We start from the raw sequence: 26,946 nt of genomic DNA on the forward strand, positions 1-26,946 counted from the left end.
ACAGTACTTAATTCTACTTTCTTTGCTGTCATTCTGATATTTTTACACACGTAGCCAGGTAATAATACCAGAGTCTTAAGTTTCCTGGGTGGACTATGGCAGGGACATAGTTTATGACCCTAGTTCCTACCCTCTTGCTTGCTTATGGGATTGTCTCTCATAGTTCTGCACCTCCCACACCTATGCTGTAACAACAGATAAAAGTTTCACAGGACTCCTCAGTCATGCATGCCTGGTCCTAATAGGAAGATCCTTATTAACAAGGTCATACATACGGGACTGTGTCAGTGCCTGGTCCTTACAAGACCATCCCCATCCACAAGGCCATGCACATGGGATTACAGTAGCCCCAAGTCTTTATTGAGACAGTCCTTGTCCACAAGGTCATGTGCCACTCTCAATGGTCCCACAAATTTATCTATACCACTAACTGCCTTGTGTTAAACTGACTGTTTCAATCGTCCTTCTTTCCTTAACAACTCCTGGACGGCTCACCAGTTTGTTATTCCGAAAAACTGGTGTTGGGGCACCCTTAAATAACCTGCCCATCGCCCTCTTAAATCTATCCTTCCCGCGGTCTGGGTCTCCAAAGTAGTTAGGGAAAAACTTGGCCAACACAGATATAACCTTCTGATAAAATGATTGACACAAGCAGTATTCTTTTCAAAACTAGGCTCCTTTTTATTGGTGAAAATAATAATCCCCTTATATACTAATAATCTAAAGGCACATATCCCTTATTAACACAAGTTAAAGAGCACTTAAACTGCAACAGTATACAGTTTAAATGATTCTAAGTGGTTGCACTCCATTACAGATGGCCAGTCTGCAACAGATCGCTGACCGCAATCTTAAAATGTACTTTGAGTTTTACATATATAAAACAAAATTAACACTCATACAGCCACACACACACACACACACTCACAACACTGTACTGTGCTATACTAGAATTGTAACTAACAGACTCACCTTATCTGCTGATTTTGCTGTGTTGACTCTGCTGCTGGTTTTTCAGGTTGCTTCACTCCATTTGGCTCCACTCTTTCAGGTCAGCTCTTGGCTCGATCTTTTCATTCACTCCACTCCTGTTTGAATAGTCGTAACCATCTGCCTTTTATTCTGGCCTGTCAGCTAGCAGATCTTTACGGTGCATGTTTATCGCTAGTTGTTTATCACGGAGTTATTCTGCACCTTTTTGGATTTCTACCAAAATCTATTCCACACTTCCCTCCCCCCGCTGAACTTTCGACCTTTTGGCCTACTTTCAGCCGTGAAGTACCATGTGAACTGCGGCTTCTAATGGTAGAGTGACTTTTGCCTATTCAAAATGGAAGCTAGGGACACAAAATGAAGTCTGGGGAATCTTTGTGGTATCACCTCTGACCTGATAACTCCTGACTGAGCTAGAGCGGGGCTTTTTTTTTTTTTTTTCATAGATACTAAGCTCAGAAGGGACCATTCTGATCATCTAGTCCGACCTCCTGCACAGCGCAGGCCACAGAATCTCACCTACCCACTCCTATGAAAAACCTCACCTATGTCTGAGCTATTGAAGTCCTTAACTCATGGTTTAAAGACTTCAAGGAGCAGAGAAGCCTCCCTAAAGTCAACTATGCCCCATGCTACAGAGGAAGGTGAAAAACCTCCAGGGCCTCTCCAATCTGCCCTGAAGGAAAATTCCTTCCCGACCCCAAATATGGCAATCAGCTAAACCCTGAGCATATGGGCAAGATTCACCAGCCAGATACTACAGAAAATTCTTTCCTGGGTAACTCAGATCCCATCCATCTAATATTCCATCTCAGGGGATTAGTCCTATTTACCCTGAATATTTAAAGATCAATTACTTACCAAAATCCCATTATCCCATCATACCATCTCCTCCATAAACTTATCAAGTAGAATCTTAAAACCAGATAGATCTTTTGCCCCCACTGCTTCCCTTGGAAGGCTATTCCAAAACTTCACTCCTCTGATGGTTAAAAACCTTCATCTGATTTCAAGTCTAAACTTCCTGGTGGCCAGTTTATACCCATTTGTTCTTGTGTCCACATTGGTGCTGAGCTGAAATAATTCCTCTCCCTCTCCTGTATTTATCCCTCTGATATATTTATAGAGAGCAATCATATCTCCCATCAACCTTCTTTTAGTTAGGCTAAACAAGCCAAGCTCCTTAAGTCTCCTTTCATAAAACAAGTTTTCCATTCCTCGGATCATCCTAGTAGCCCTTCTCGGTACCTGCTTCAGTTTGAATTCATCCTTTTTAAACATGGGAGACCAGAACTGCACACAGTATTCTAGGTGAGGTCTCACCAGTGCCTTGTATAATGGTACTAAAACCTCCTTATCCCTACTGGAAATGCCTCTCCTGATGCATCCCAAAACCACATTAGCTTTTTTCACAGCCATATCACATTGGCAGCTCATAGTCATCCTATGATCAACCAATACTCCAAGGTCCTTCTCCTCTTCCGTTACTTCTAATTGATGCGTCCCCAACTTATAGCTAAAATTCTTGATATTAATCCCTAAATGCATAACCTTACACTTCTCACTATTAAATTTCATCCTATTACTCTTACTCCAGTTTACAAGGTAATCCAGATCCTCCTGTATAATATCCCCATCCTTCTCCAAATTGGCAATACCTCCCAGCTTTGTATCATCTGCAAACTTTATTAGCACACTCCCACTTTTTGTGCCAAGGCCAGTAATAAAAAGATTAAATAAGATTGGTCCCAAACCAATCCCTGAGGAACTCCACTGGAAACCTCCCTCCAACCTGACAGTTCTCCTTTCAGTAGGACCCGTTGCAGTCTCCCTTTTAACCAATTCCTTATCCACCTTTTGATGTTCATATTGATCCCCATCTTCTCCAGTTTAACTAATAATTCCCCATGTGGCACGGTATCAAATGCCTTACTGAAATCTAGGTAAATTAAATCCACTGCATTTCCTTTATCTAAAAAATCTGTTACTTTTTCAAAAAAGGAGATTAGGTTGGTTTGGCACGATCTACCTTTTGTAAAACCATGTTGTATTTTGTCCCATTTACCATTGACTTCAATGTCCTTAACTAATTTCTCCTTCAAAATTTTTTCCAGGACCTTGCATACTTTGAGAAAGAGACACCCCATCTCCACTGACAGACTCCCAGTAATGGAAAATCCACCCCCTCATAGGGAAGCTGTTCCAATGGTGAATTCCCCTCCCTGAGAAACACTGGCCCCTTATTCCCAGCCTGAATTTGTCTCCCTTCAGCTCCCATCCTGTGGATTTTGCTCTGCCTTTGTCTGGGAATTAAACAGCCTTCTGCTCTCAGCAATTCCCTTCTCATTTAGGTGCTTACAGACCAGGATCATATCACCTCTTAACCTTCTCTTCACTAAATAGATCATGCTCCTCCACTCTCTCACTATACAGCAGATTTTCCAGACCTCAAATCATTCTTGTGGCTCTTTTGAATCATTAACAGTTTGTCACCATTCTGTTTACCTGCCAGTCAACTGCTTATTCAACACCCACACTCTGTGACCCCCAAAAGGCCCCCTCTCCTAATGCTGCACCCTCTGCCCTTCCTGGTGCATTTGCATTTGGATGGACGTACCAAATAGAGTCTCCCCAGCACTGACAAGCAAACCATTTATTAAGCAGTGTAAGGGAAAGGCAGCCCGCCCCAGACAGTACATTTGGAGGGTGGGGTGCACTCCCTATTGCTCTCCTACTGGGGGTGAGAACAGGGGGTCACACAACAGGGAGGTGTTAAGTCCGTAGGTTGTCATCGCCTTGGCACAGTGTTACTCTTTATCCACGGAGCATTCGGTGCTATATGGGTGCAGAGGAAGCTCCCTCCACCCACCATGATGGGAGAGAGGCAAGGGGAGGGGGACGTGCCAGTGCATCACGCTTACTGCAGAAGGCCTGCTGGATCAGATTCAAGAGGGGAGCCGAAGCATTCAGGTCACGAATCCCAGGGGACGGAGTTAGGAGCCATCAGGTGCCTCAGAGAACACGCCCCATCCTCAGGAGCAAGGGCTTCTGCTCCTGAGAGTGCTGCCAGACTGCACCCAGTGCTGGCACCTAGAGAGCTGCACCTGTTAGTAATGGCCTGACAGCGATGGGGATGGTTCAACCTGGGAAGAAATCTCAAATTAAGCCCAATCTTGAGCTGAGACCTAAACCATGTGGAGTTCAGGGGTCCAATCCCAGGGCAGGATGAGGCAGATGCCTGAACTGGTTGCCCCAGGGGCTCCTGATCCAATGGACTAGACCAAGCTGTGAACCACACAAGGGTTGCCGTCCATACGAGAGGATCTCAAGCTGAGCTGTCAACCGTTGCCCTTCATATGGGCTGATCTTAGGCCAGGACTAGGCCAAGCTGGGAACGACATGCCTTGTCACCATCTATCTGGGCGGATTTCCATCTGCTACCCCCCTGCGCTGGCCCCTACTCGATGTTGTCGTAGACTCGGATCACCTCCTGGCAGTCGCCCAGCGTGGCCAGCAGCTGGGATGCCCGCTCCATCTCCTCCTCTGACAGCTGCACCCTGGCATTGGGGATGAACTCCAGGGCAGTGGAGAGCGACTGTAGCCCCCGTGAGTCCAGCTTCTCCCGCACCTGGTGCAGTGATGGCACCTCACACACAAACTGAGGGGAGAGGAGAGGATAGGACAGGGGCTGCGAGGGGCTGCAAACCTGCTCGCTGGCCCTCTGGGTCGCAGCATAGGTATCCGCTGAACAGACAGCATGTTGCTTGCTGAACAGATCATGCCACCCCCACTGGGATTGATTTGTAGAGCCTGCCTCTTCAGATCAGACTGTTGCCAGTTCAGTGCCTGGTGCTGGCCACCATCTATCTCGCTGTCTGATCCCCATTCACCCTGTCCCTGCACCGCGGCTCCAGGAGATTTAACCTTGCCCCACCCCAGGCATAACAGCAGCAAAGGGGGGCCCATGCAGTCACTCCAGTGGGACAGGGCATACAGGACGAGCCCCTAGGTGTATGCTACAGCAGGCTTGGGGCAGCTTTCACTCAGACACAGTCCCCGCTGGGGAAGCAGGGAATGGGACAGAGGGCAGCGTGCGATGCCCATGCCAGCCAGGGAAGACCCTGGCAGGGGCGAGTTTACAACCTCCTTATGCTCCCATAGCATTCTCGAGGGTAAATGCAAAGCATATCCTCCCAATGCCTCCCAGGGATCCTGTGTATAATCCCCCTGAGCCAGAGCCACACCAGCCAGACCCCCACACCTCTCCCCTCCCCTGGGCCGGAGCAGTGCCAGATCCCCACAATTCCTCCCCTCCCCTGGCCAGATCAGCAACAGCCAGTCCCTTATATATCTCCCCTGTCACCTGGGCTGGATCAGAACCAGCCAGATCCCCACATATCTCCGCACCTGTCCCCTGAGCCAGATTAGCACCAGGTGGGCCCTGATTGGTGCCTGAGCAATTACATCAGCTGCTGCCCCCCATTGGCTGATGGTATCTCTCACTCCGGAGTCCCACATTCTCCCAGCAGTCTGCCCTGCGGCAAGGGCCACAATGGACTTGCCACTAAGACAGGGGCTCCCTGGCTAACACACACCCACCTTCAGAACTGCTCGCTCCTCCTCATCTTCTTCCCACACATCCTGGGCCCCAGCCTCGATCGCCAGCTCCAGGGCCTGCTCTAGGGCCACTGGCCTCTGCTGACAGTCCTGCCCACTGACTGTGATCACCCCCTTCTTGTCAAAGCTGTGCCGGGCCCCCTCGGACATCTGCGCCCTGCATGGGAAAAGGGGGACATCAAGGGACAGGGAGTCACTTCTATATAGCATGAGAGACCATTCCTGGATGCTGGTCCAGGGGGTTCGTGCTTTGCACAGGATAGAGACAAGCGAGGAAGGGCTCAGAGAAGAGCCACAAGAACGAATCACCTGCCTCACAGAGAGAGCTCGAAGCTCCCAGTGTACTGAATTTATCCCAGAGATGTCAAAGGCCGATTGTGCCCATCCAGCCCAGCCTCCTGCCTAACCCAGACCAGAGAATCTCCTCCAGTGATTCCTGCCTCCAGCCCAGTAACTCCTGGCTGAGCTAGAGCAGGGCTTTGAAAAAAAGACATCTCATCTCCCCTGACAGACTCCCAGTGATGGAGAATCCACATCGTCCCTTGGGGAGCTATTCCAGTGGTTCATTCCCCTCCCTGGTAACCATGAGCTCCTTGTTCCAGCCTGAATTTGTCTCCCTTCAGCTCCCAGCCAGTGGATCTCACTCTGCTTTTGTCTGAAGGTTGAAGAACCCTCTGCTCTCAGAAATCCCCTCCCCATGTCAGTGCTTATAGACCAGGATCACATGACCTCTTAACCTTCTCCGAGATAAACTACATTGATCGAGCTCCTTCGGTCCTTCGCTATGAGGCAGGTTTCCAGCCCCCAGATTGCTCTTGCAGCTATTCTCTGAATCCATAACAATGTAAATGGTTTGGGAAGAGGTTTAAGCTACCTCCAATTAAGCCTTTCTTGCACGGATATAAGAGTCCACCCAGAGATGTGTTGTGATAAGTGGGCTGGCAAATTTACCATAATTGTGAGATCAACTGTAAAAAAAAATGTAAAAATTCGTAAGATGTCACAGTACTCTATATAATCATAGGACTGGAAGGGACCTTGAGAGTTCAGCTAGTCCAGTGCCCTGCACTCAATGCAAGACTAAGTATTATCTAGACCAGCGGTTCTCAAACTTTAGCAACCCAAGGACCCCCATTTTGATTTAAACATTTTCAGGGATCCCCAAGTCCCCACACTCTGCCCTTGCCCTGCCCACTTCCCTGAGGCCATGCCCCTGCCCTGCTCCTTCTCTGAGGCCCTGCCCCTCGCTCACTCCACCCTCAGCTCACTCCACTCCGCTCCTTCCGTCGCTCGCTCTCTCCCACCCTCACTCACTTTCACCAGGCTGGGGCACGGTGTTGGGGTGCACAAGGGGGTTCGGGCTCTGGGAGGGATTTTGGATCCTGGGTGTGGGCTATGGGCTGGGGGTATAGGCTCTGTCCAGGCGGCGCTTACCTCGGGCGGCTTCCGAAAGCGACCAGCACATCCCTCTGGCAGTGGCTCCTAGGTGGGGGGGGCCAGAGGATTTCCACGTGCTGCCCCTGCCCGCAGGCACTGCCCCCGCAGCTTCAATTCGCTGCAGTTTCCAGCCAATGGGAGCTGCGGAGTTAGTGCTCAGGGCAGGGGCAGCGTGTGGAGAGCCCATGGCCCCCCCAGGGGCCACAGGGACTTGCTGACCACATCCAGGAATGATGTGGAGCCAGGGCATGTAGGAAGCCTGCCTTAGCCCTGCTGCACCCCCGATCTTTAGCGTGCAGGAGGTGCTGGGAGGAAGGGGGAAGGAGTTTTGGGAGGGACGGGGAGAAGTTGATCAGTGGGGCCTGCGGACACCCTGGGGTATCCTCGGGGACCCCCAGGGGTCCATGGACCCCCGTTTGAGAAACGCTGATCTAGACCATACCTGACAGCTGTTTGTCTAACCTGCTTTTAAAAATCTCCAATGATGCAGATTCCACAACATTCCCAGCTAATTTATTCCAGTGGTTAACCACCCTGACAGTTATGAAGTTTTTCCTAATGTCCAACCTAAACTGCCCTTGCTGCAATTTAAGCCAGTTGTTTCTTATTCTTGTGACGTTATCTGATTAAAATATGATTAGGTATATTATTGTTGCTACCATGGTTATATAATTGCTATAAATCTTATACAAGTATGTCATGTAAGGTGTCAATGGAAAGGTTATGGTTTGCTGACTATGATTATCCTATTTGTATGCATGTATCGTTTTAGTATCTGAAGTTATGAATATTGACTATGTACCTGTATTTCAAATGTGTTTGCTCCTGTGGTAATACCCACAAGATATTTACATCCAGTCTAGCCAGCACATTATGAATGGAGTATTCAAGTTGATGACCCATCAAAAAATACAATGGGCCATGGCAGAAGCTTATCCCCACCTGATGAACTTTCCAGCCAGAATATTGCTAATGGCCCCTGCTATGACTCATTGAAGCCTGCAAGGGCATATGACTAGATCAGTGGTTCTCAAACTTTTGTACTTGTGACCCTTTCACACAGCAAGCCTCTGAGTGTGACTCCCCTTATAAATTAAAAACATGTTTTATATATATTTAACACCATTATAAATGCTGGAGGTAAAGCAGGGTTTGAGGTGGAGGCTGAAGCTTGTGACCTCCCCATGTAATAACCTCACAACCTCCTGAGGGGTCCCGACCCCCACTTTGAGAACTCCTGGACTAGATCATGTGGTGCTGAACTCCATCTTGCGCCTGTACTTTTAAACAGATTGTGCTGAGGGCTTTGCTTGGAACAATGGGTTTCCCTACATAGGGCAGAAGCTATAAAAGGCCCTGGAAACATCTCAATTTTGCCTCTTTCCTGCTGTGATCTCTGGACTATGGACTTATACTAACGGGAGCATCCAAAGGACTGAGGACCTTCCAATCATTTGGAAGCAACCAGAGACTTAACAGGCCAGCGGTTTATTTCAAGCCTGATACAAGAACTTTGCAACATGTGTATGTATTTGATTCCTTTAACCAATTTTAACTCTCACCTTTTTCTTTTCTCTTATAAATAAACCTTTAGATATTAGATACTAAAGGATTGTCAAGAGTGTGATTATTGGGTAAAATCTGAGTTATATATTGACCTGGGTATGTGGCTCCTTCTTTGGGCTCAGAAGAACCCTTTGGTTGATAAAATTGGTTTTGAATAACCACTCCTCATTAAGTCAAGTGTCTGGGTGTTGAAAAAAGGACTGGAATGCCTAAGGAGGCTGCAGTTCTGACTTTTCGTTAGCCAGTGTGGTGAGACAGAAGTTTAATTTTGTTGCTGGTTCGGTTTCTCTTATGGAAGAATAACCACCAGTTTTGGAGTGTGTCTGCCCTATTTCTCAGCAGTTTGTCCTGAATTTGGTATTCTCAGTTACGACCCACTGAGGCACAGCGATAACCTCTGAGGACAGGACTAAGGAGAACAATTTTTCTCCCTTCTCCTTGTGACAACCTGTTATATACTTGAAAACTGTTATGTTCTCTCTCTGTTTTCTCTTCTGCAGACTAAACAAACCCAGTTTTTTCAATCTTCCCTCATTGGTCACGTTTTCTAGATCTTTAATCATTTTTGCCGCTCTTCTCTGGACTTTCTCCAATTTGTCCACATCTTTCCTGAAATGTGGCGCCCAGAACTGGACACAATACTCCAGTTGAGGCTTAATCAGCACTGCAGTAGAGTAGAAGAATTATTTCTTGTGTCTTGCTTACAACACTCCTGCTAATACATCCCAGAAAAACGTTCCCTTTTTTGCAGCAGTCATAGAATCAAAGATTAGGATTGGAAGAGACTTTAGGAGGTCATCTAGTCCAATCCCCTCCTCAAATCAGGGCCAACACCAACTAAATCATCCCAGCCAGGGCTTTTTCAAGCCGGGACTTAAAAACCTCAAAGGATGGAGATTCCACCACCTCCCCAGGTAACCATTCCAGTGCTTCCCCATGCTCCTAGTGAAATAGTGTTTCCTAACATCCAACCTAGACCTCCCCAACTGCAACTTGAGACCATCGCTCCTTGTTCTGTCATCTGCCACCACTGGGAACAGCCAAGCTCCATTCTTTCTGGAACCCTCTTTCAGGTAATTGAAGGCTGCTATCAAATCCCCCCTCACGCTTCTCTTCTATGCCATTATTTAAATAATTGATGAAGATATTGAACAGAACCAAACTCAGAAGTTATCCCTGTGGAACCCTCCCTTGATATGCCCTTCCAAATTGACTATGAACCAGTGATAACTACTCTGGGAACATTTTTCCAACCAGTTATGCACTCGCCTAGCTCCATCTAGGTGGTATTTCCCTAGTTTGTTTATGAAAAGGTCATGCAAGACAGTTTCAAAATCCTTACTAAAGTCAAGATATACCACATCTACTGCTTCCCCCACTAGCCACATGGCTTGTTACCCTGTCAAAGAAAGCTATTAAGTTGATTTGACACGATTTGTTCTCGACAAATCCATGCTGACTGTTACTTATCACCTTCTTATCTTCTAGGTGTTTGCAAATTGATTGCTTAATTCGTTTCTCTATTATCTTTCCAGGTACTGAAGTTAAGGTGATTGGTCTGTAATTCCCTGGGTTTTCCTTATTTCCCTTTTTATAGATTGGCACTATATTTGCCCTAATGACAAGCGGTGAGGGGAAAAGGTATGAAAGAGACAAAAAGAATGAAGTAGTCTAAAACAAAAAAAGTCAGACTAGTATAACTCAAGGGCTATATTGAAATCATCCTTGCTAAACACCAAAGATGTAGAACTAGAAATTAATGAACCAAAATTGGTGAATCGGAAATTAGGCCTAATTGCTGAACAGAATAACAAGGGGCTGGGCTATTCCATGCATCGGTACATTCTGGGGTCCTTAAAGCAATTTAGGGGGAAATACGGGAAGAACAGATGGAGACTATTGGACCCAGACCCCTTTCATCCTAATCCTCAGGGATGTCCTGACCAGACCAGGCCAAAGATAGGGATTCAGATGACATCACCACCCCTACCAGCTCGAGCTGAATCCCAGGTTATGTCTACACTGCAACTGGACACCTGCGTCTGACTCGGGTTCGCGCTAAGGGGCTGTTTAATTGAACTCATGCATTGTGTTTATCTCAACCACGAGACACTCATGTTTTAAGACCCAGAAGCGTCGGGTTTGGTCATTGCATGGAGCACGGGAAGGGCCTTTGTGCAATGAAATGCAGGATTGTCGGGCTCGGCAGGGAAGGACTGACCCATTGCGGCTCAGGATGAGCCGGATATCCTGGTAGGCTCGCTTTGCATTGTCCGTCAGCACCTCAATGAGTAGCGCAGATCCCCCAGGGCCTCTGGCTTCGTAGACCAGGTACGAGGAGCTCTTCCCTTTCTCCTGCAGCAAGAAGGGGCAGATTCAGCTCTGCAGCTGGGCTTATGTCTTGGGAGGTGTTAGGAGGCTTTCCCTTCACACACACCCCACCTACCCCACCCCTGGTTCTTGTCATGCAGACAGAAAGCAGAAGACTGGAAGTCCAAAATGCAGGCAATCTGTGTTCCCTGCATAGCCAGCAACATGTGTTCAGGTGCCCCTCCCCTCACATTGCTCTGTCCTGCAGCTGCTCCCGAGATCCTCCTGCTGACTATGCAGACCAGGGTGGAGGGTGCTGATGTCAGGATGTTCCCCTCCCCCAGTACCCCATCTCCACAGAGCAGAGCAGAGGGGACAGCCTGGCTCAGGACTCGGAGCTGCTGCGGTCTGAGGTCTGAATGGTGAGTGGCTGGGTACCTTTCGTAAAGGGAGAGTGCACAGTTCCTGAGATTTCCCCAGCAGCCAGCTCACAAGTCTCAGTCTTTCACACACACACACACACACACACACACACACTCCCCCTCCCCCTGTAGCCCGTCTCAGTCTCCGCAGAGCACGGGAGGCGAAACAGGGCTCAGGACAGAGCAGGAGAGCTTTCAGTGAGTGTCTTAAAGAGACAGTGCATGGCTTTCTCCAGCAGCCAGCACACACACAGAGTCTGTCTGTGTCACACACACACACACACACAGTCTGTCTGTCTCTCTCTCACACACACACGCAGAATCTGTGTGCATCTCTCTCTCATATACACATGCACAGTCTCGTTCACACTCACCTCCCAACACATACTTGTGTTGTTGTTACTTCTTGGTACTTCCTGCAATGTGCACATATTCTCTGTAATTTTATTCTTTTAAAGTGTGTTATTTTAGTGTTTTGACCGGTCTATGCATTTAATAATTTTTAGTTCTCTCTTACATTTAAATTTAATTCTTTGAGTAGTGAGTTCTAAAATGCCTAACCGGTCCTGGCTGGAGTAATTATCCCTGGTAACTGTTAAATATAAATAAATAAATAAATAAATAAAAACATCTAGGGTTTTTGTTTCCACTGGTGGAGCACATCCCCACATACCTTGGTGCACATAATAAAATTTATTCCGCACATGGATGGAAAAAACTTAGAGGGAACATTGCAGGCAATGCAATGTTTATTGGGGTTAGTTTCAAGCAAGCATATCCATGGCTCTGATGCCATAGAACCTTTAGCTGTGTCCCCGTTCCCTATTTCCACCTCCTTAGCAGGCCTGAATATACCGGCAGTGCACACCCCTGGTCCCACCCCTGGTCCCACCCCTTACTATGTATGGTCATGTTCCTTTTCAGAGGGTCGTGGTATCACCTCTTTTGTATCCCATGGGAGGGATAAGGAGTAATGATGTGTTCTGGCCAAGGCCAGGACTTTCTTTGGCCTTTAGTGTTTCTTATGCCTCCCACCAATGCCCTCTTGCCCCTCCTAACTAGTTGCTTGACCTTGGCTTGAGAGAAGTGCCAGGCAGCCTTCCAACATATGCTCATACGTTATACTCCTCACCATACCCAGTAACCTTTTTAACCCTCTCTCTTCTCATTGTACTAACAAGCCCATCTGGCTGGGTGGAAGTATCACACAGTGTCTTTGTTCACAAATATTAGTAAGGGCAAAGGTAATAAGAGCATCAAAAGACAAGCCCAAAATTCTGCCCCAGGCTAACAAACAGGCCTATATACTAACAGGAAGGCCTGGGGTTAAACAATAAAGGCCAAGTCTCCATCCAACACCAGGCCCCAGATATATGTTACTGGTGGCTCCTGCACTACCCAGGAATGGCTCCTGCTTCCTCTCTGGACACACATGCATGAGGGACCCAACGGCAAACTGGAGCCATAGAAACACTCTGAATTTTTATGGTATGGAGTGGAGCACTGATCAGACCTGGAAACTGGGGAAAAGGAGGGGGCCCTGGGGAGCAATAGACTGTAGGCTTTGTCATATGGGGTCAACACCAAGGTCATAGAATCCTAGAAGATTAGGGTTGGAAGAGACCTCAGGAGGCCATCTAGTCCAACCCCCTGTTCAAGGCAGGACCAACTCCAACTAAATCATCCCAGCCAGGGCTTTGTCAAGGATGGACAAAAACCTCTAAGGACGGAGATTCCACCACTTCCCTAGATAACCCATCCCAGTGCTTCACCATCTTCCTAGTGAAATAGTGTTTCCTAATATCCAACCTAGACCTCCCCAACTGCAACTTGAACCCATTGCTCCTTGTTCTGTCACCTGCCACCACTGAGAACAGCCGAACTCCATCCTCTTTGGAACCCCCCTTCAGGAAACTGAAGGCTGCTATCAAATCCCCCTTCACTCTTCTCTTCTGCAGACTAAATAACCCCAGTTCCCTCAGCCTCTCCTCGTAAGTCATGTGCCCCAGCCCACTAATCATTTCTGTTGCCCTCCGCTGGACTCTCTCCAATTTGTCCACATCCCTTCTGTAGTGGGAGGGCCCAAAACTGGATGCAATACTTCAGGTGTGGCCTCACCAGTGCCAAATAGAGGGGAACAATCACTTCCCTTGATCTGCTGGCAATGCTCCTACTAATGCAGCCCAATATGCCATTAGCCTTCTTGGCAACAAGGGCACACTGCTGACTCATATCCAGCTTCCTGTCCACTGTAATCCCTAGGTCTTTTTCTGAAGAACTGCCGCTTAGCCAGTCGGTCCCCAGCCTGTAGCGGTGCATGGGATTCTTCCGTCCTAAGTGCAGGACTCTGCACTTGTCCTTGTTGAACATCATCAGATTTCTTTTAGCCCAATCCTCCAATTTGTCTAGGTCACTCTGGACCCTATCCCTACCCTCCATCGTACCTACCTCTCCCCCCAGTTTAGTGTCATCTGCGTATCTACCTCTCCCCCCAGCTTAGTGTCATCACTTGCTGAGGCTGCAATCCATCCCATTATCCAGATCGTTAATGAAGATGTTGAACAAAACCGGCCCCATGACAGACCCCCTGAGGCACTCTGCTTGATACCGGCTGCCAACTAGACATTGAGCCGTTGATCACTACCCGTTGAGCCTGACGATCTAGGTCCATCTAGCCCAGTCTCCTATCACTGACAGCACCCAGAGCCTAGATTTCAGCCCAAGCCCAAATGTCTACGTGGCCTCTTATAGCCTTACAGCCCAAGCCCCATGAGCTCAAGACAGCTGACCCAGCCCAGCCACAGGTATTACATTGCTGTGTAGACGTACCCATGGCAGTACTCCCTCTAATTTTTCCCACCAGTGTGCAGAATGAATTTTGTTATGTGCACCAATATGGAGGTGGTGTGTGACACATCATCTTCATATTGGTGCATGTAACAAAATCCATGTGGTGGGAGTGGGGATGAGGGGTTCTTGTGGGAGGGGGCTGGGGCAGAGGGCTGCGGTGCAGGGGTGTGAGGGCTCTGGCTGGTGGTGCAGGCTCTGGGGTGGGGCCGGGGATGAGGGTATCAGGGCTGGGGCAGAAGGTTGGGTGCAGGGAGTGAGGGCTCTGGCTGGGGGTGCAGGCTCTGGGGTGGAGCTGAGGGGTTTGGGGTGCAGGAGGGTGCTCCAGGGCTACTGCGGGGAAAGAGGACTTTCCCCCCCAGTGCTCTCTCCCCACAGCAACACCTGGGCTTGGCGGGGGGGAGGGGGAGGTGCCTATCCCCGCCATGGGAGCTCTGGGGCTGGAGGATAGGCATCCCTCCCCATGGCCCCAGCAGGGCCGGGCCGGGCCTGGGCCCAATCCGGCTGCAGCTGGGTCTGTGCCACCCTGCCTGCGCCCGATCCGGCTTCAGCTGGGTCTGTGCCGCCCTGCTCGCACCTGGGCTTGATCTGGCCGCGGCCAGGCCTGGGCCACAGGGTGAGTTGGGGCTGGGGGAGGGGCACCCCTCCCCCTGTAGGTTCCCAGGCTGCTTCCCTAAGCGCCTGCACGGCATTAAATAGACTGCTGCATGGCTGCACAGCTTACGGGGAACTTAGACTCATGGTGAACAAGGCTGGACCCAGCACAGACACACCATGACTAAGAGCATAGGCCTGTCCCACTGGGCACGGCAGAGACATCTCGGAACTGAGATTTGGTCCCCATTCTGCGGGGCGCTGCTCTGACACATGGTGATTGAGAAAAAGTCCCCGGGCATGGACAGATACATGGCGACCAAGATCAGGTCCCCCATCGCAACAAGTGCTGCACAGATACACCAAGTAGTTGACAGTCCCTGCCTCAAAGAACGTATAATCTAAATAGACAGGACACAGGGTGGAGAAAATGGGCACCACAGGCTATTCTTGTGCAATAGTACTTGAGTTTTCACTAAATCTTTCACAATTATTTTTGCTATTCTTTTTCCCGCCCTCTGAAACAAGCCGCCCTCCCTCCCCCCCCGATACATTTTTTGAACCAGGACATTTTCAAAAATGAATTTACAAGAGAAGAAGATTAGATGCACATTCCCCCTGCCCCCCAGAAAAACATAACAGTACTGTGTGACCAAACTAACCAATCAAAAGTTACCGGTAGCAATACCGGGGTGGGGTGGGAGATTTTTCCATTTGCTCTAGTTCATTTTGAAGTCTTCACCCCTGTGCACGTGTGTGTGTTTTGCAACTGGGTGACTTTTGATTGGGCAAATACGAATGGGTTTATTATCTCAGACCCTATTTGCAAATGGGGAAACTGAGGCACAGACAAACCAAAGCCAAATTTATTACATGTTCGCTGTTGGGCTGTCCTGGGTCTATGACAGGTATGTTTCAACCCTAACCCTAGGGTTGAATAGACTCAGGGGGAAATGGAGGCAGGCCACTTATTTTGGGGCCCAAACAGGGTTGGGGCCCCAATTTGAGAGGGCATAAAGGAGTGCGACTTCCAGAGACCAGGACCCTGGCACTTCCTGAGAACCAAGTCCCTTTATACAATTCCAAGATGGGGCAGCTTGAAGTCGGGGATGCTCTTGAGCTAACTGAGGGCTATGATTGAGAGCATCTGCTCTCCCCACCCTATAACCACAGATAGTCAAAACACTGGTAGCAAAACAGTCTTCCATTGGAAAAGGTAGTTTTGTTAGAATCTAAACATTTCACAGGAGCTTGTAAATTTCAATGAAATTTGATGTGAAAATGAATCACTTCAATTTTCTCAGTTCAAGAATACAAAAATGTGTTTTGCTAAGGTAACACTTCATTTTCACTGTATTGTTCCAGTTCATTCCAATTTTACATTATATTATATTAAATTTCAATGTAGGTTTAATATTTTATATTAAATTACAAGGTTATGGCATTAGTGAAAGGAAATAATTCAGTGTGTCTGAATTGTATTGTCTGAATTTTCTTTCCACTAAACATTTTAAAATCTAAATTTTCTAATCTGATTCAGAATGAAAACAAATTTAGAAGTGTCAGAATTTCTCACGGGATGGACATTCTGTTTCCCAATCATCTCTACTCGTAACACAAGGACTAGAGGATGTTCAGTAAAATAAAAGGTGGGAAATTCAAAGCTGATCATAGAAAATACTTTTTCACGCAATGGGTGATTATCCTGTGGAACTCACTGCCACATGATGTCACAGGGGGTAAGAACTTAGCAAGATTCAAAGAGGAACTGGATATTTCTATGGACCACAAGAACATCCAGAGTTGGAATAATTAATGTAAACAACTTCTGGCAGGGATATTAAACCTCCTGCTTCAGGGCTTGAGCTGACTGTAACTATTACAGACCAAACTGAGACCTAACTTATCCCCACATCTGCTACTGCGGGATTTTTACACCTGCCTCTGCAGCCCCTGGTGCTGGAAATAGGATACTGGAGTGGACACACCTCTGCTCTGATCCAGTCTGGCAATTCCCTATGACCCAAGTGACTTGCCCAAGGTCAGAGGGAGCAAGTGGCAGAGCTAGGAATAAAAACCACAAGTCCTGTAGCCCAGCCCAGCACCATAGCCAAAAGCCCAGTCTTGCTCTCTCATTCAAGGCTCCCAACGCCCCTTTGCATAGCCTGGCCTGGCCCAGAGAATACATCAAGGCTGCAGCCCATGAGCCCCTCTGCCCCATGAGCTGGGCTGGCAAGACCCGGCTACATACCCCTCCCTTGATGGCCGCCTCAATGGATGCTTTGGGCATGCTCTTGCTCCGGCACTGCTCGATGATGTTGGCCAGGTTGGTGTTGAGATCAGGGTTGGGTCCCCCCTCTGCAATAGGAGAGAAAGGGGGCATCACAAGGGAAACATGGCTGGGATCCCATTCCAGGGCAGTCCTGACTCCCCGCCTCCACTGCTATAACCCATCAGCCTCCACTCCTCTCCAAGAGCCAGGGATAGAATCCAGGTGTCCTGACTCTGAGACCCCCCCTTCTAACCCACTATCCGCCTTCCAGATCTGAGGATGGGACCCAGGAGTCCTGAGGTCCCTGGTGACCCTCCCTGCCCCAAACCACCTGTCCCAAGGCCCTTCCCCTCTTCAGCCACCTCAGGCTGCCTGAACCACAGTGACTGGACTGTCCCCCTCTTATGCAAAACAGCTGCTAGAGTGGAGCACAGACCCAGCCACCTTAGGGGAGGTGCTATGGGACAAAGGAAAGATCCAGTGGAGAAAGGATGAGAAGGGGGGATGCTACCCCATAGACCAGCATCCTCTTCTCCAGCAGCCAGGGAGGGTGCTGGCTTTGGGTTAACAGAGATTAGGGGGTGCTGGGGTTAGGCGCAGCAGGGGCAGTGCTAGTGGTCAAGGCTAGGCTGGCAGGGCTCTGTAGCCACAGCCTCTGGCTAGGGCTGGGCCCCATCAGGTGCTGGGAGGCTGGGATGTCTCCGCAGCGCCCCCTCTGGCTGTGGCGGGGCCTGTGGGGCTCTGGGAAGCTGGCAGGGCTCTGTAGTGCTCCCTCTGGCTGGGGCTGGGTCACGCACAGGAACCGTCTCTCCCCCTCGGTACCTTTCACAGCAAAGCGCAGCAGCATGGTGAGTTTCTGGAAGAGCCGGCTGCGCTCGGCGTCCCGTGGGCCCTTGATGTGCTTCACCTTGGACCATTTGTTGTGGCCGGCGGGGGTGGCACCTGAGGTGTGCAGGGCCCGGCACGATGAGCGGGGGGCAGGGGCAGCCAGCCTGGGCGCCAGCTCCTTCAGCGCCAGCACCGAGGTCAGAACACAACATCTGTAGGGGGCAGCTGCCCTCCCCATGGCGCTGGGCAGGGACATGGGGGTGAGCTCCTGAAACACACACACACACACAGCTGGGTGGGACCTCCTGTCACACACACACAACACACGCACTGCTCAGCCCCCCTGTCACACACACACACAACACACGCACTGCTCAGCCCCCCTGAGACACACACACACACACACACAGCTGGGTGGGACCTCCTGACACACACACATAACACACGCACTGCTCAGCCCCCCTGAAACACACACACACACACAGCTGGGTGGGACCTCCTGTCACACACACACAACACACGCACTGCTCAGCCCCCCTGAAACACACACACACACACAGCTGGGTGGGACCTCCTGTCACACACACACAACACACGCACTGCTCAGCCCCCGTCACACACACACACAACACACGCACTGCTCAGCCCCCCTGAGACACACACACACACACACACAGCTGGGTGGGACCTCCTGACACACACACATAACACACGCACTGCTCAGCCCCCCTGAAACACACACACACACACACAGCTGGGTGGGACCTCCTGTCACACACACACAACACATGCACTGCTCAGCCCCCCGTCACACACACACACACACACACACAACACACGCACTGCTCAGCCCCCTGTCACACACACACACACACACAACACACGCACTGCTCAGCCCCCCTGTCACACACACACAACACACGCACTGCTCAGCCCCCCTGAGACACACACACACACACACACAGCTGGGTGGGACCTCCTGACACACACACATAACACACGCACTGCTCAGCCCCCCTGAAACACACACACACACACACAGCTGGGTGGGACCTCCTGTCACACACACACAACACATGCACTGCTCAGCCCCCCTGTCACACACACACACACACACACACAACACACGCACTGCTCAGCCCCCCTGTCACACACACACACACACAACACACGCACTGCTCAGCCCCCCTGTCACACACACACAACACACGCACTGCTCAGCCCCCCTGAGACACACACACACACACACAGCTGGGTGGGACCTCCTGTCACACACACACAACACATGCACTGCTCAGCCCCCCTGGCACACACACACACACACACACACACACACAACACACGCACTGCTCAGCCCCCCTGAGACACACACACACACACACAGCTGGGTGGGACCTCCTGTCACACACACATAACACACGCACTGCTCAGCCCCCCTGTCACACACACACACACACACACATAACACACGCACTGCTCAGCCCCCCTGAAACACACACACACTACAGCCAAGTGTGAGCTCCTGTAACGCTCATACATACACTGGCTTCCTCTAACACACACACACACACACAGCAGCCGGGTGTGTGAGCCCCTGTAACACACCTACCCAGCCCGACCCGTCCCTCACTGTGACACACACGCTGCGCAGCCTGGCCGGGGCCCGCTCGTGCCCACTAGTCCCCGCTCCCCTCCCAGAGCCGGGGGAGGACCCAGGCGTCCGGGCTCCCCGCTCCCCGCGGCGCAGCGGGGCCCCACGCCCAGCCCAGGGGCGGGCACCTGCCTGCCCTGCAACGGGCTCCTATCGCCCGGGGACCGGCTGCAGCGAGCGCCGCAGCGGCCGGACTCGGGAGCCAGGCGTGCGGGGCGCGCCGCTGGGCCGCAAGGTCGCTGAGCCGGGGCCGGGGCCCTTGAGCCGGGGGCGGGCAGCGCCGCGGGGCTGGAGCGGGGCGGGGCCTTCCCGAGCCAGCCCGGCCCCCCTGGGTCCCAGCCGCGAGCTGCCCGTGCGCAGGAAGCGGCCGGGGCCGGAGCCCGGCGATGGCTGCAGCGGGGCCGGCGCGGGTAGGACGCGGGGCGGGGACTCCCCGGCCGGGCACGGGCTGGTCCCGCGCTAGTGACCCCGGGGCTGGGCGCTGCCCCAGGGCAGGGAGCGGCTCCGCGCGGCCAGGCTGGGGTCGGGGAGCTGCTTTGGGGCCTGGCCGGGCGGACACGCAGAGCCGGGCGCGGCCCCTTTATAGAATCCTAGAATCTCAGGGGTGGAAGGGTCCTCAGGAGGCCATCGAGTCCCACCCCCTGCGCAAAGCAGGACCAATCCCCAACTACATCATCCCAGCCAGGGCTTTGTCAAGGATGGACAAAAACCTCTAAGGATGGAGATTCCACCACCTCCCTAGATAACCCATCCCAGGGCTTCACCATCCTCCTAGTGAATTAGCGTTTCCTGATATCCAACCTAGACCTCCCCCACTGCAACTTGAGCCCATTGCCCCTTGTTCTGTCACCTGCCACCACTGAGGACAGCCGAGCTCCGTCCTCTCTGGAACCCCCCTTCAGGTCGTTGAAGGCTGCTATTAAATCCCCCCCCCCATGCTTCTTTTCTATAGACTAAATAACCCCAGTTCCCTCAGCCTCTCCTCGTAAGTCATGTGCCCCAGCCCACTAATCATTTTCGTTGCTGTCCACTGGACTCTTTCCAATTTGTCCACATCCCTTCTGTAGCGGGGGGTCCAAAACTGGACGCAATACTGCAGGCGTGGCCTCACCAGTTCCGAATAGAGGGGAATAATCACTTCTCTCGGTCTGCTGGCAATGCTCCAACTAACACAGCCCAATCTGCCGTTAGCCTTCTTGGCTCCTGAGCCAGGAGCGGGAGCTGGGCTGAGCACAGGCCTGGGGCGGAGGCGTGGACTCCAGCCAGGGAGGGGAGAGGAGCCTGTTCCCTGCCCTGGGATTGGGCCCTTCCCAGCACCCTGCCTCAGAGTCCCATGGGAAGCCAAGGGTGACTCCTGTCCCCAGCCAGCAGGGCCCCAAGTCCCTGGGGGGCTGTGCAGGGTTGGCGGAGAGAGTCTCCCTGGGTCACAGCTGCTGGGCTGGGGGTTTCCCTGGGAGTCGCTCCCCTAGAAACCTCGTCCCCTGCTGAGACTCCGGGCTGGGACTGGAGTGGAAGTTGCTGTAACGCTTGTGCCAGCAGTTCCAGGTGGTGTTTGAGGATGTCGCTCTGTATTTCACCCGGGAGGAGTGGGAGCTCTTATCCCAGCGAGAGAAGCATCTGTACCGGGACCAGATGCTGAGGAATTATTGGGCCCTCATTTCCTTGGGTAAGGACCAATTTATCATCTTTTTAACAGCTGTGAAATGTCTGGGTTCCCTCAATGCCATGTGCACCCCTGGGCTGAGTGGTGGCAAATGCCAGCCTCTTTCAGGCCAGCTTCCTGTTGGAGCAGAAATCAGGGCTACAAAGCCTGGGGCTAATCTTCGGGCATCTAGACTAGATGTGATAAATTGACCCCCGCTGGATCGATCGCTGCCCACCGATCCAGCGAGTAGTGTAGACAAGCCCTTAGTGGAACTTGTTTATTTGCATTCCCTACCTCAGTCCTGGTACAGAAGTGGTAGCAAACAGTCACATGAGTAACAAGTGTGCCTCAGAAACTGACTCGAGTTAAACAAATAAGGCAGGGAAAAAACGCTGCTGTTACAACAGCTCCCCATCTCCCCCAAAAGAATGAACATAGTAAATTTAACAACTGTACAGCTGAACAATGCTTGCACCCTATGTGAAAGAACTGGTAGCGCTGAACGGCGCCACCTGGTGACACCTGCCATGACACGTTGTGGCCAATGCCTTAATGACGTATTGCAAACTGTTTTCAACAGCTATAAGATGGCAAAGGAGCAAAGTTCCCTTCTTTCAAAATCTTCCCCCACGATAAATTTTTCAGGAGACAGTTGGGTAAGTGAATGACCAAAGAGAAGGTGGTTGAGGACTTTCTACTCACCCTATCTCTTAATCTGAGAGTAATGGGTGTTCAATGGTGTTTCAACTCGTTAAAGAAAATCTGTGTCACACAGTTGTCCTATGGAACGTAGTGCCACAAGATAGCATAGAGGCCAAGGTGTTAGCAGAATGGGATATTTCTATGGAACATCTGGAGTTACCCTAGTAAGGATTTAAAACTCAGCCTCCACTGCAAATTGAGATGGGTCATAGACGTTGCTGCTTCAGAATATGAACTGAACTTGCCTGGTGGGAGACGGGAAAAAATCTCCACTAAGTAAGGTTTATTTCATTATTCTCCTGCTTGAGATCTCTTGTGCTTTCCTCTGAAGCAGCGACCGAGATCAGTGTCCCGTTGTGCCAGGTGCTGCACAGACACATCCTTACCGAAGTCGGGGCCCTGTTGTGCTGGGCTGCACCAACATATAATTGAGCCCCTGCAGCCAAAACTTTAGTAATAAAACTCCCCCCCCCCCCCAAACAGGCTATTCAGGTTCCAAACCAGACTTAATCCACCGGATCGAGGTAGGGGAGGCAGAGCTCTGGATCTGGGATGCCGAGGACTCCAGGGAAAGCTCTGGGCCTGAGAGCCCATCCTCAGGTGAGTCGTCATAATCCGGTCCCTTCTGATTTACACATGTGCTAGTGAAGAGCTCCTTGACTAAGGCAAAGGAGCTGAAGAGAGACAAATTGCGGCTGGGAATTAGGGGCCTGTATTTATCTTGATGGGAATAAACCGCTGGGAGAGCTCTCCTCAGGAGACAATGATTCTCCATCACTAGGAGTATTAGACCCTCAGTAGAGGTCTCCCTTATGGGATGGGGAGCAGATAGATGATACTGGACACAGTGTTGGTATATAATACTCTAAATGCTCTTTATTGATTACAAAACAAACCTTACTCACTCCACATTCACACCCCAAACATACTATCCCAGAGTCCAAAGGTCAAAATGGGCCCGATGGCCAGTAGAGATTCCTTCCAATCATAAGATATGGGGAGCCGGTGAAAACCACATCTATATCCACACGGGGCTCTGGATCAATAAACAACTCCAATTTGCAGAAGGCAACCATTTATAGTCCATTCTGTCATGTCATTGGTTCTTTGCCTTTGTTTACTAGGCCTTCTACCCACACAATTTCAAAGAGACAATCCTGGGCAGGCTGCCATGATTCAAGGCGTGCCATTTCCTCCAATTCTTATACAATTTTATATCAATCCAGCTGACATTGTTTCCTTTTCTGCTCATTTTCCATATTTTTCTCTGAACATAACAAGATTGTTTTTGCACAGATAGTTCTAACAGTCCTTGACTCAGGTTTCAGAGTAGCAGCCGTGTTAGTCTGTATTCGCAAAAAGAAAAGGAGTACTTGTGGCACCTTAGAGACTAACAAATTTATTAGAGCATAAGCTTTCGTGAGCTACAGCTCACTTCATCGGATGCATTGAAGTGAGCTGTAGCTCACGAAAGCTTATGCTCTAATAAATTTGTTAGTCCTTGACTGTAAGTTCTTGCTTCAGTTGCCAACTAGCAATGCATGTATTCATGTCAAGCATGTGTCATTCATACCAGGTCTCAATGACACATCCATGTCATTTGCGAACACAGACTAACACGGCTGTTACTCTGAAACTATGTAATATGTTATAGATGAATCACAATATATGCGTGTGTGTATGTATGTGTGTGTATATATATATATATATATATATATATATATATATATATGTATGTATATATGTATACACACACACACACATATCTCCCAACATTCCCACCTCTCAATACATGATTAATGCCATTAATTATTGTATCACTTTATAATTTCACAAGCAATTCAATTTTATATATCGCTTGCTCCAAAACTTCTTGTCGCTTTCTTATTCAGCAGTATAAACATAGCATAATAAAAGTTAACAAAATAATTCATGCAAATAATATCACAATAGGATGTAGCATTAAATTTAGAAGAGCTGTGGCACTGGGAGACCATCCTTTGAAAATATCATACCAATGAGAAATTGCCAATTCATCTCCTTCTTTCCCTAATTTTAATATCTGGCCTTTATGGCTCAAAATGTTTATTTTTCCTAGCTGAGCAGACTTAGATACATCTTTTGCATATTGCCTGATTTTTTTTTTCTCTTTCATCAGTAAATTTTTCCCATTGTTCCCAATGTATCCCCAAATCAAAGTACCAGTCCACATCTTTTGGTTCCCAAACAATTTCCTTTTTTAAAAATAGAGGACCTCAGTAAATAAATCCATTAATAATGATCTCTATTACATTACATTTACATGACTTAATTGGGCCTTTTTCTGTCATACTTCCCCAAAATACATGTTTTTCAGTGGTTACCACACAAATACAACCATTGCCTAAATCAAACATTCTTGTGCCATGAGAGGCTAAATATTGCATGGTACATTGTCTGCTCGAATGGTTCAAATTACATCCCTCTAGGGACCAAGTTAGTTGTGGGCACACCCATTTACTTCGTCCCCACTCTTCACAATGTTTCGTTAATTCTACTAATTTATAATCCACTTCTTCTTGAATCAAGTGTGTCCCACTTATTTCTATTTGCCATAACTCTTCATTAATAATTTTTGGCAACACCAACACCATTGCTGCTTTTCTTTGCTTCCCTGTGTTGTGTAACAGCATTCTGCCTTTCCACTCCACCTTCAGAGTGGCTTGATCCCAATTAAACTCCATATATTTCTTCCATCCTGCAATTTGTTGATTCCATATATGAGGATCTTTGAACCATTCAAAGGGCCATTGTCCATTACTTAACAGATTAACCATTCTCTCTATCTATTGCATCCCATAAATTTGCATCTGTACACCTCGTATTGCTTGTACGGTTTTATTGTCTATCTCAGACACAACAAATAGATTTACATTTAGAAACGTTTTCAAGGGTTGGGCTTGTTTCAATTGGAGTTCCACACTACTTATTCCTTGTTCCGATAATGCACCAAAATTTTGTGTCACGTGTCTGTATAGTCCCCAAAATCTTACCCAAAGCTGACATTTTCCCTTGTAATGTCTCAATATCAAATCTTTTGGCTTTAGATATTCCCATGTCACATTTTTGCTATATTCCCGCCATATTTCAAATTTTACCTCAAAAGGTTTTTCCTTTACATCTGCTTTTGTTTGGTCCCATTTTTCCCATTCTGTCCCACGAATAGTCTAATGTATTTTTACCTTTGATCCTTACCTCCGTCCCAGAGGTGCTCCCATTTGTATATCTATGTACCCCTACATTTCCCCAAATATTCAAAAAATATAAAAGCCAAAAACTATATTTCCACCCTTTTTGAATTATGAGGAGCTTCAATATTGAAGTCATGGCCATTATTCCATAGGAATAATGTCCAATGCTTCCAGCTGTATTATTCTAAATACTTACACTAACCCTCTTCTATCTTTACTCGAGCTCCGGTATTATTTTTTTTTCTTCCTAAAATTTAACGCCCATAACACAATCCTTCTACTAAGCACAAAATGCAAAGCAAAGCAACCATAAGCAATAAACCAATTACAAAAATTGTAGCATCATATCTACGCTCCATCCAATCACAGGATGATTTCCTGTGCAATTGGGCATTCCTTTCCCTGTGTAAGATAAACTAAAAGAAAGGAACATTATTTAGGCCATAACTTTAATTGTGATGTGTGGATCCACTTTCCCTTTTCCCCCTTGTTAATCTGCACTACAGTAGGTGAAATTTTATTCATGATGGGAAATGGTCCAACCCATCTAGACTTCAGGACATGATTTTTCGATAATTTCAAATACATTACTCTATCTCCGATTTTCCATAATTTACTGTCCTGAGCCACATGAGAATCCACAGTCTCTTGCTTTTTCAATGGCATCAGTCAGTTTAAATTCCATTTTCTTAAATTCTATTGGTAACACCCTTACCCATTGTATAACTGATACCTCCTCTTCTTCTTCTGGATACAATAAAGGGCTCCACAATCTCATAGGCCTTCCAAAGAGAATTTTAATAAGCCTGGTAGCTAGTACCCAATAGATCACTACTTCGGATGACCGTCAACACAATTGGCAATTTATCGTCCCAATCTTTGCCAATTTCTTGCACTACTTTGCATAGAGCTTGTTGAATAGTTTGATTCATCCTTTCTACTGTCCCTAACGATTGAGGATGATAGGGGATATGTAGTTGTTGCTTTATTCCTAAAGCTTTTAATAAACTTTTAATTACTCCTCCTACAAAATGTGGCCCATTATCTGAATCAATTATTTTGGAGTTCATAGAATCCTAGAAGATTAGGGTTGGAAGAGACCTCAGGAGGTCATCTAGTCCAACCCCCTGCTCAAAGCAGGACCAACACCAACGAAATCATCTCAGCCAGGGCTTTGTCAAGCTGGGCCTTAAAAACCTCTAAGGATGGAGATTCCACCACCTTCCCCCGAGGTAACCCATTCCAGTGCTTCACCACGCTCCGAGTGAAACAGTGTTTCCTAATGTCCAACCTAGACCTCCCCCACATAATTGTCCATATCTACTAAACGATACTTCCCATAACTTTTTGGCAGTGGTCTCTGCAGTATGATTTCTGGTGGGAATTGCCTCCCCCCATCCAGAAAACGAATCTACTATCACTAATAAATACTGATTCCCCCTTTGGGTCTTAGGCAATTTATCAGTATAATCAACCTGTATTCTATTCCATGGCCCCACAATTCTTTGGTGCCACAAGGGTCTCTAATTCACTGGTGTATTCCCATCTGCTGCACACCTTACAGAGTTTTTAACAAAATTTTCTACATCCTTTTGCACCTGATGCCATATTCCAATTTGTTTTACCTTAAAGAGAGTATTCTCTATTCCTTGATGCACCATAGAGTGACACAGGTTAATAATCTCTTCTCTTTGAAGTTTGTCAGGTATCCACTTTACCTCTCCTGTTTTTTTTTTCATTCACCGCATAGTTACCTTGTATATTCCAGTTTCCCCTTCTTTCTTCAGGTTTAACCTCCCTGTTTTATGGCTTGAGCTCTAGTAACCACCATA

At 48.7% G+C, this 26,946-nt stretch overlaps 1 protein-coding gene and 1 pseudogene across 2 annotated transcripts; one reads left to right on the top strand and one right to left on the bottom strand.

Annotated features, from left to right (window-relative positions):
* Positions 1-3,631: 3,631 nt before the first annotated feature.
* On the bottom strand, positions 3,632-19,788 carry LOC119856551 (translational activator of cytochrome c oxidase 1). Of its 2 annotated transcripts, XM_043517323.1 has the most exons (7): positions 19,390-19,788; positions 18,368-18,442; positions 17,881-18,177; positions 17,038-17,144; positions 10,835-10,968; positions 5,593-5,767; positions 3,632-4,651 (listed from the first exon to the last, which is right to left on the bottom strand). In XM_043517323.1, exons 3-7 carry the CDS (start codon positions 18,140-18,142, stop codon positions 4,451-4,453), a joined length of 879 nt encoding a protein of 292 aa, XP_043373258.1. In that variant the 5' UTR covers positions 18,143-18,177; positions 18,368-18,442; positions 19,390-19,788; the 3' UTR covers positions 3,632-4,450. The 2 variants fall into 2 exon arrangements, with proteins under 2 accessions (XP_043373258.1, XP_043373257.1); XM_043517322.1 differs by lacking the exon at positions 18,368-18,442 and having other exon boundaries at positions 17,881-18,247; positions 19,389-19,788.
* Positions 19,789-19,853: 65 nt separating this feature from the next.
* LOC119856884 overlaps positions 19,854-26,946 on the top strand; it is a 34,869-nt pseudogene continuing 27,776 nt past the window's right edge.

The sequence above is a fragment of the Dermochelys coriacea genome, chromosome 6 (genome assembly GCF_009764565.3).
Source record: "Dermochelys coriacea isolate rDerCor1 chromosome 6, rDerCor1.pri.v4, whole genome shotgun sequence".
Taxonomy (NCBI): Eukaryota; Metazoa; Chordata; order Testudines; family Dermochelyidae; genus Dermochelys; species Dermochelys coriacea.

Excerpts from the sequence above, each read along its gene's own strand:
- LOC119856551 (XM_043517323.1), bottom strand. The coding sequence starts at position 18,142 with ATGTCCCTGCCCAGCGCCATGGGGAGGGCAGCTGCCCCCTACAGATGT. Across the intron at positions 17,145-17,880 it reads GCTGCGCTTTGCTGTGAAAG|AGGGGGGACCCAACCCTGAT; the intron begins GTACCGAGGGGG and ends CTCCTATTGCAG. Across the intron at positions 4,652-5,592 it reads AGGAGCGAGCAGTTCTGAAG|TTTGTGTGTGAGGTGCCATC; the intron begins GTGGGTGTGTGT and ends CTCTCCCCTCAG.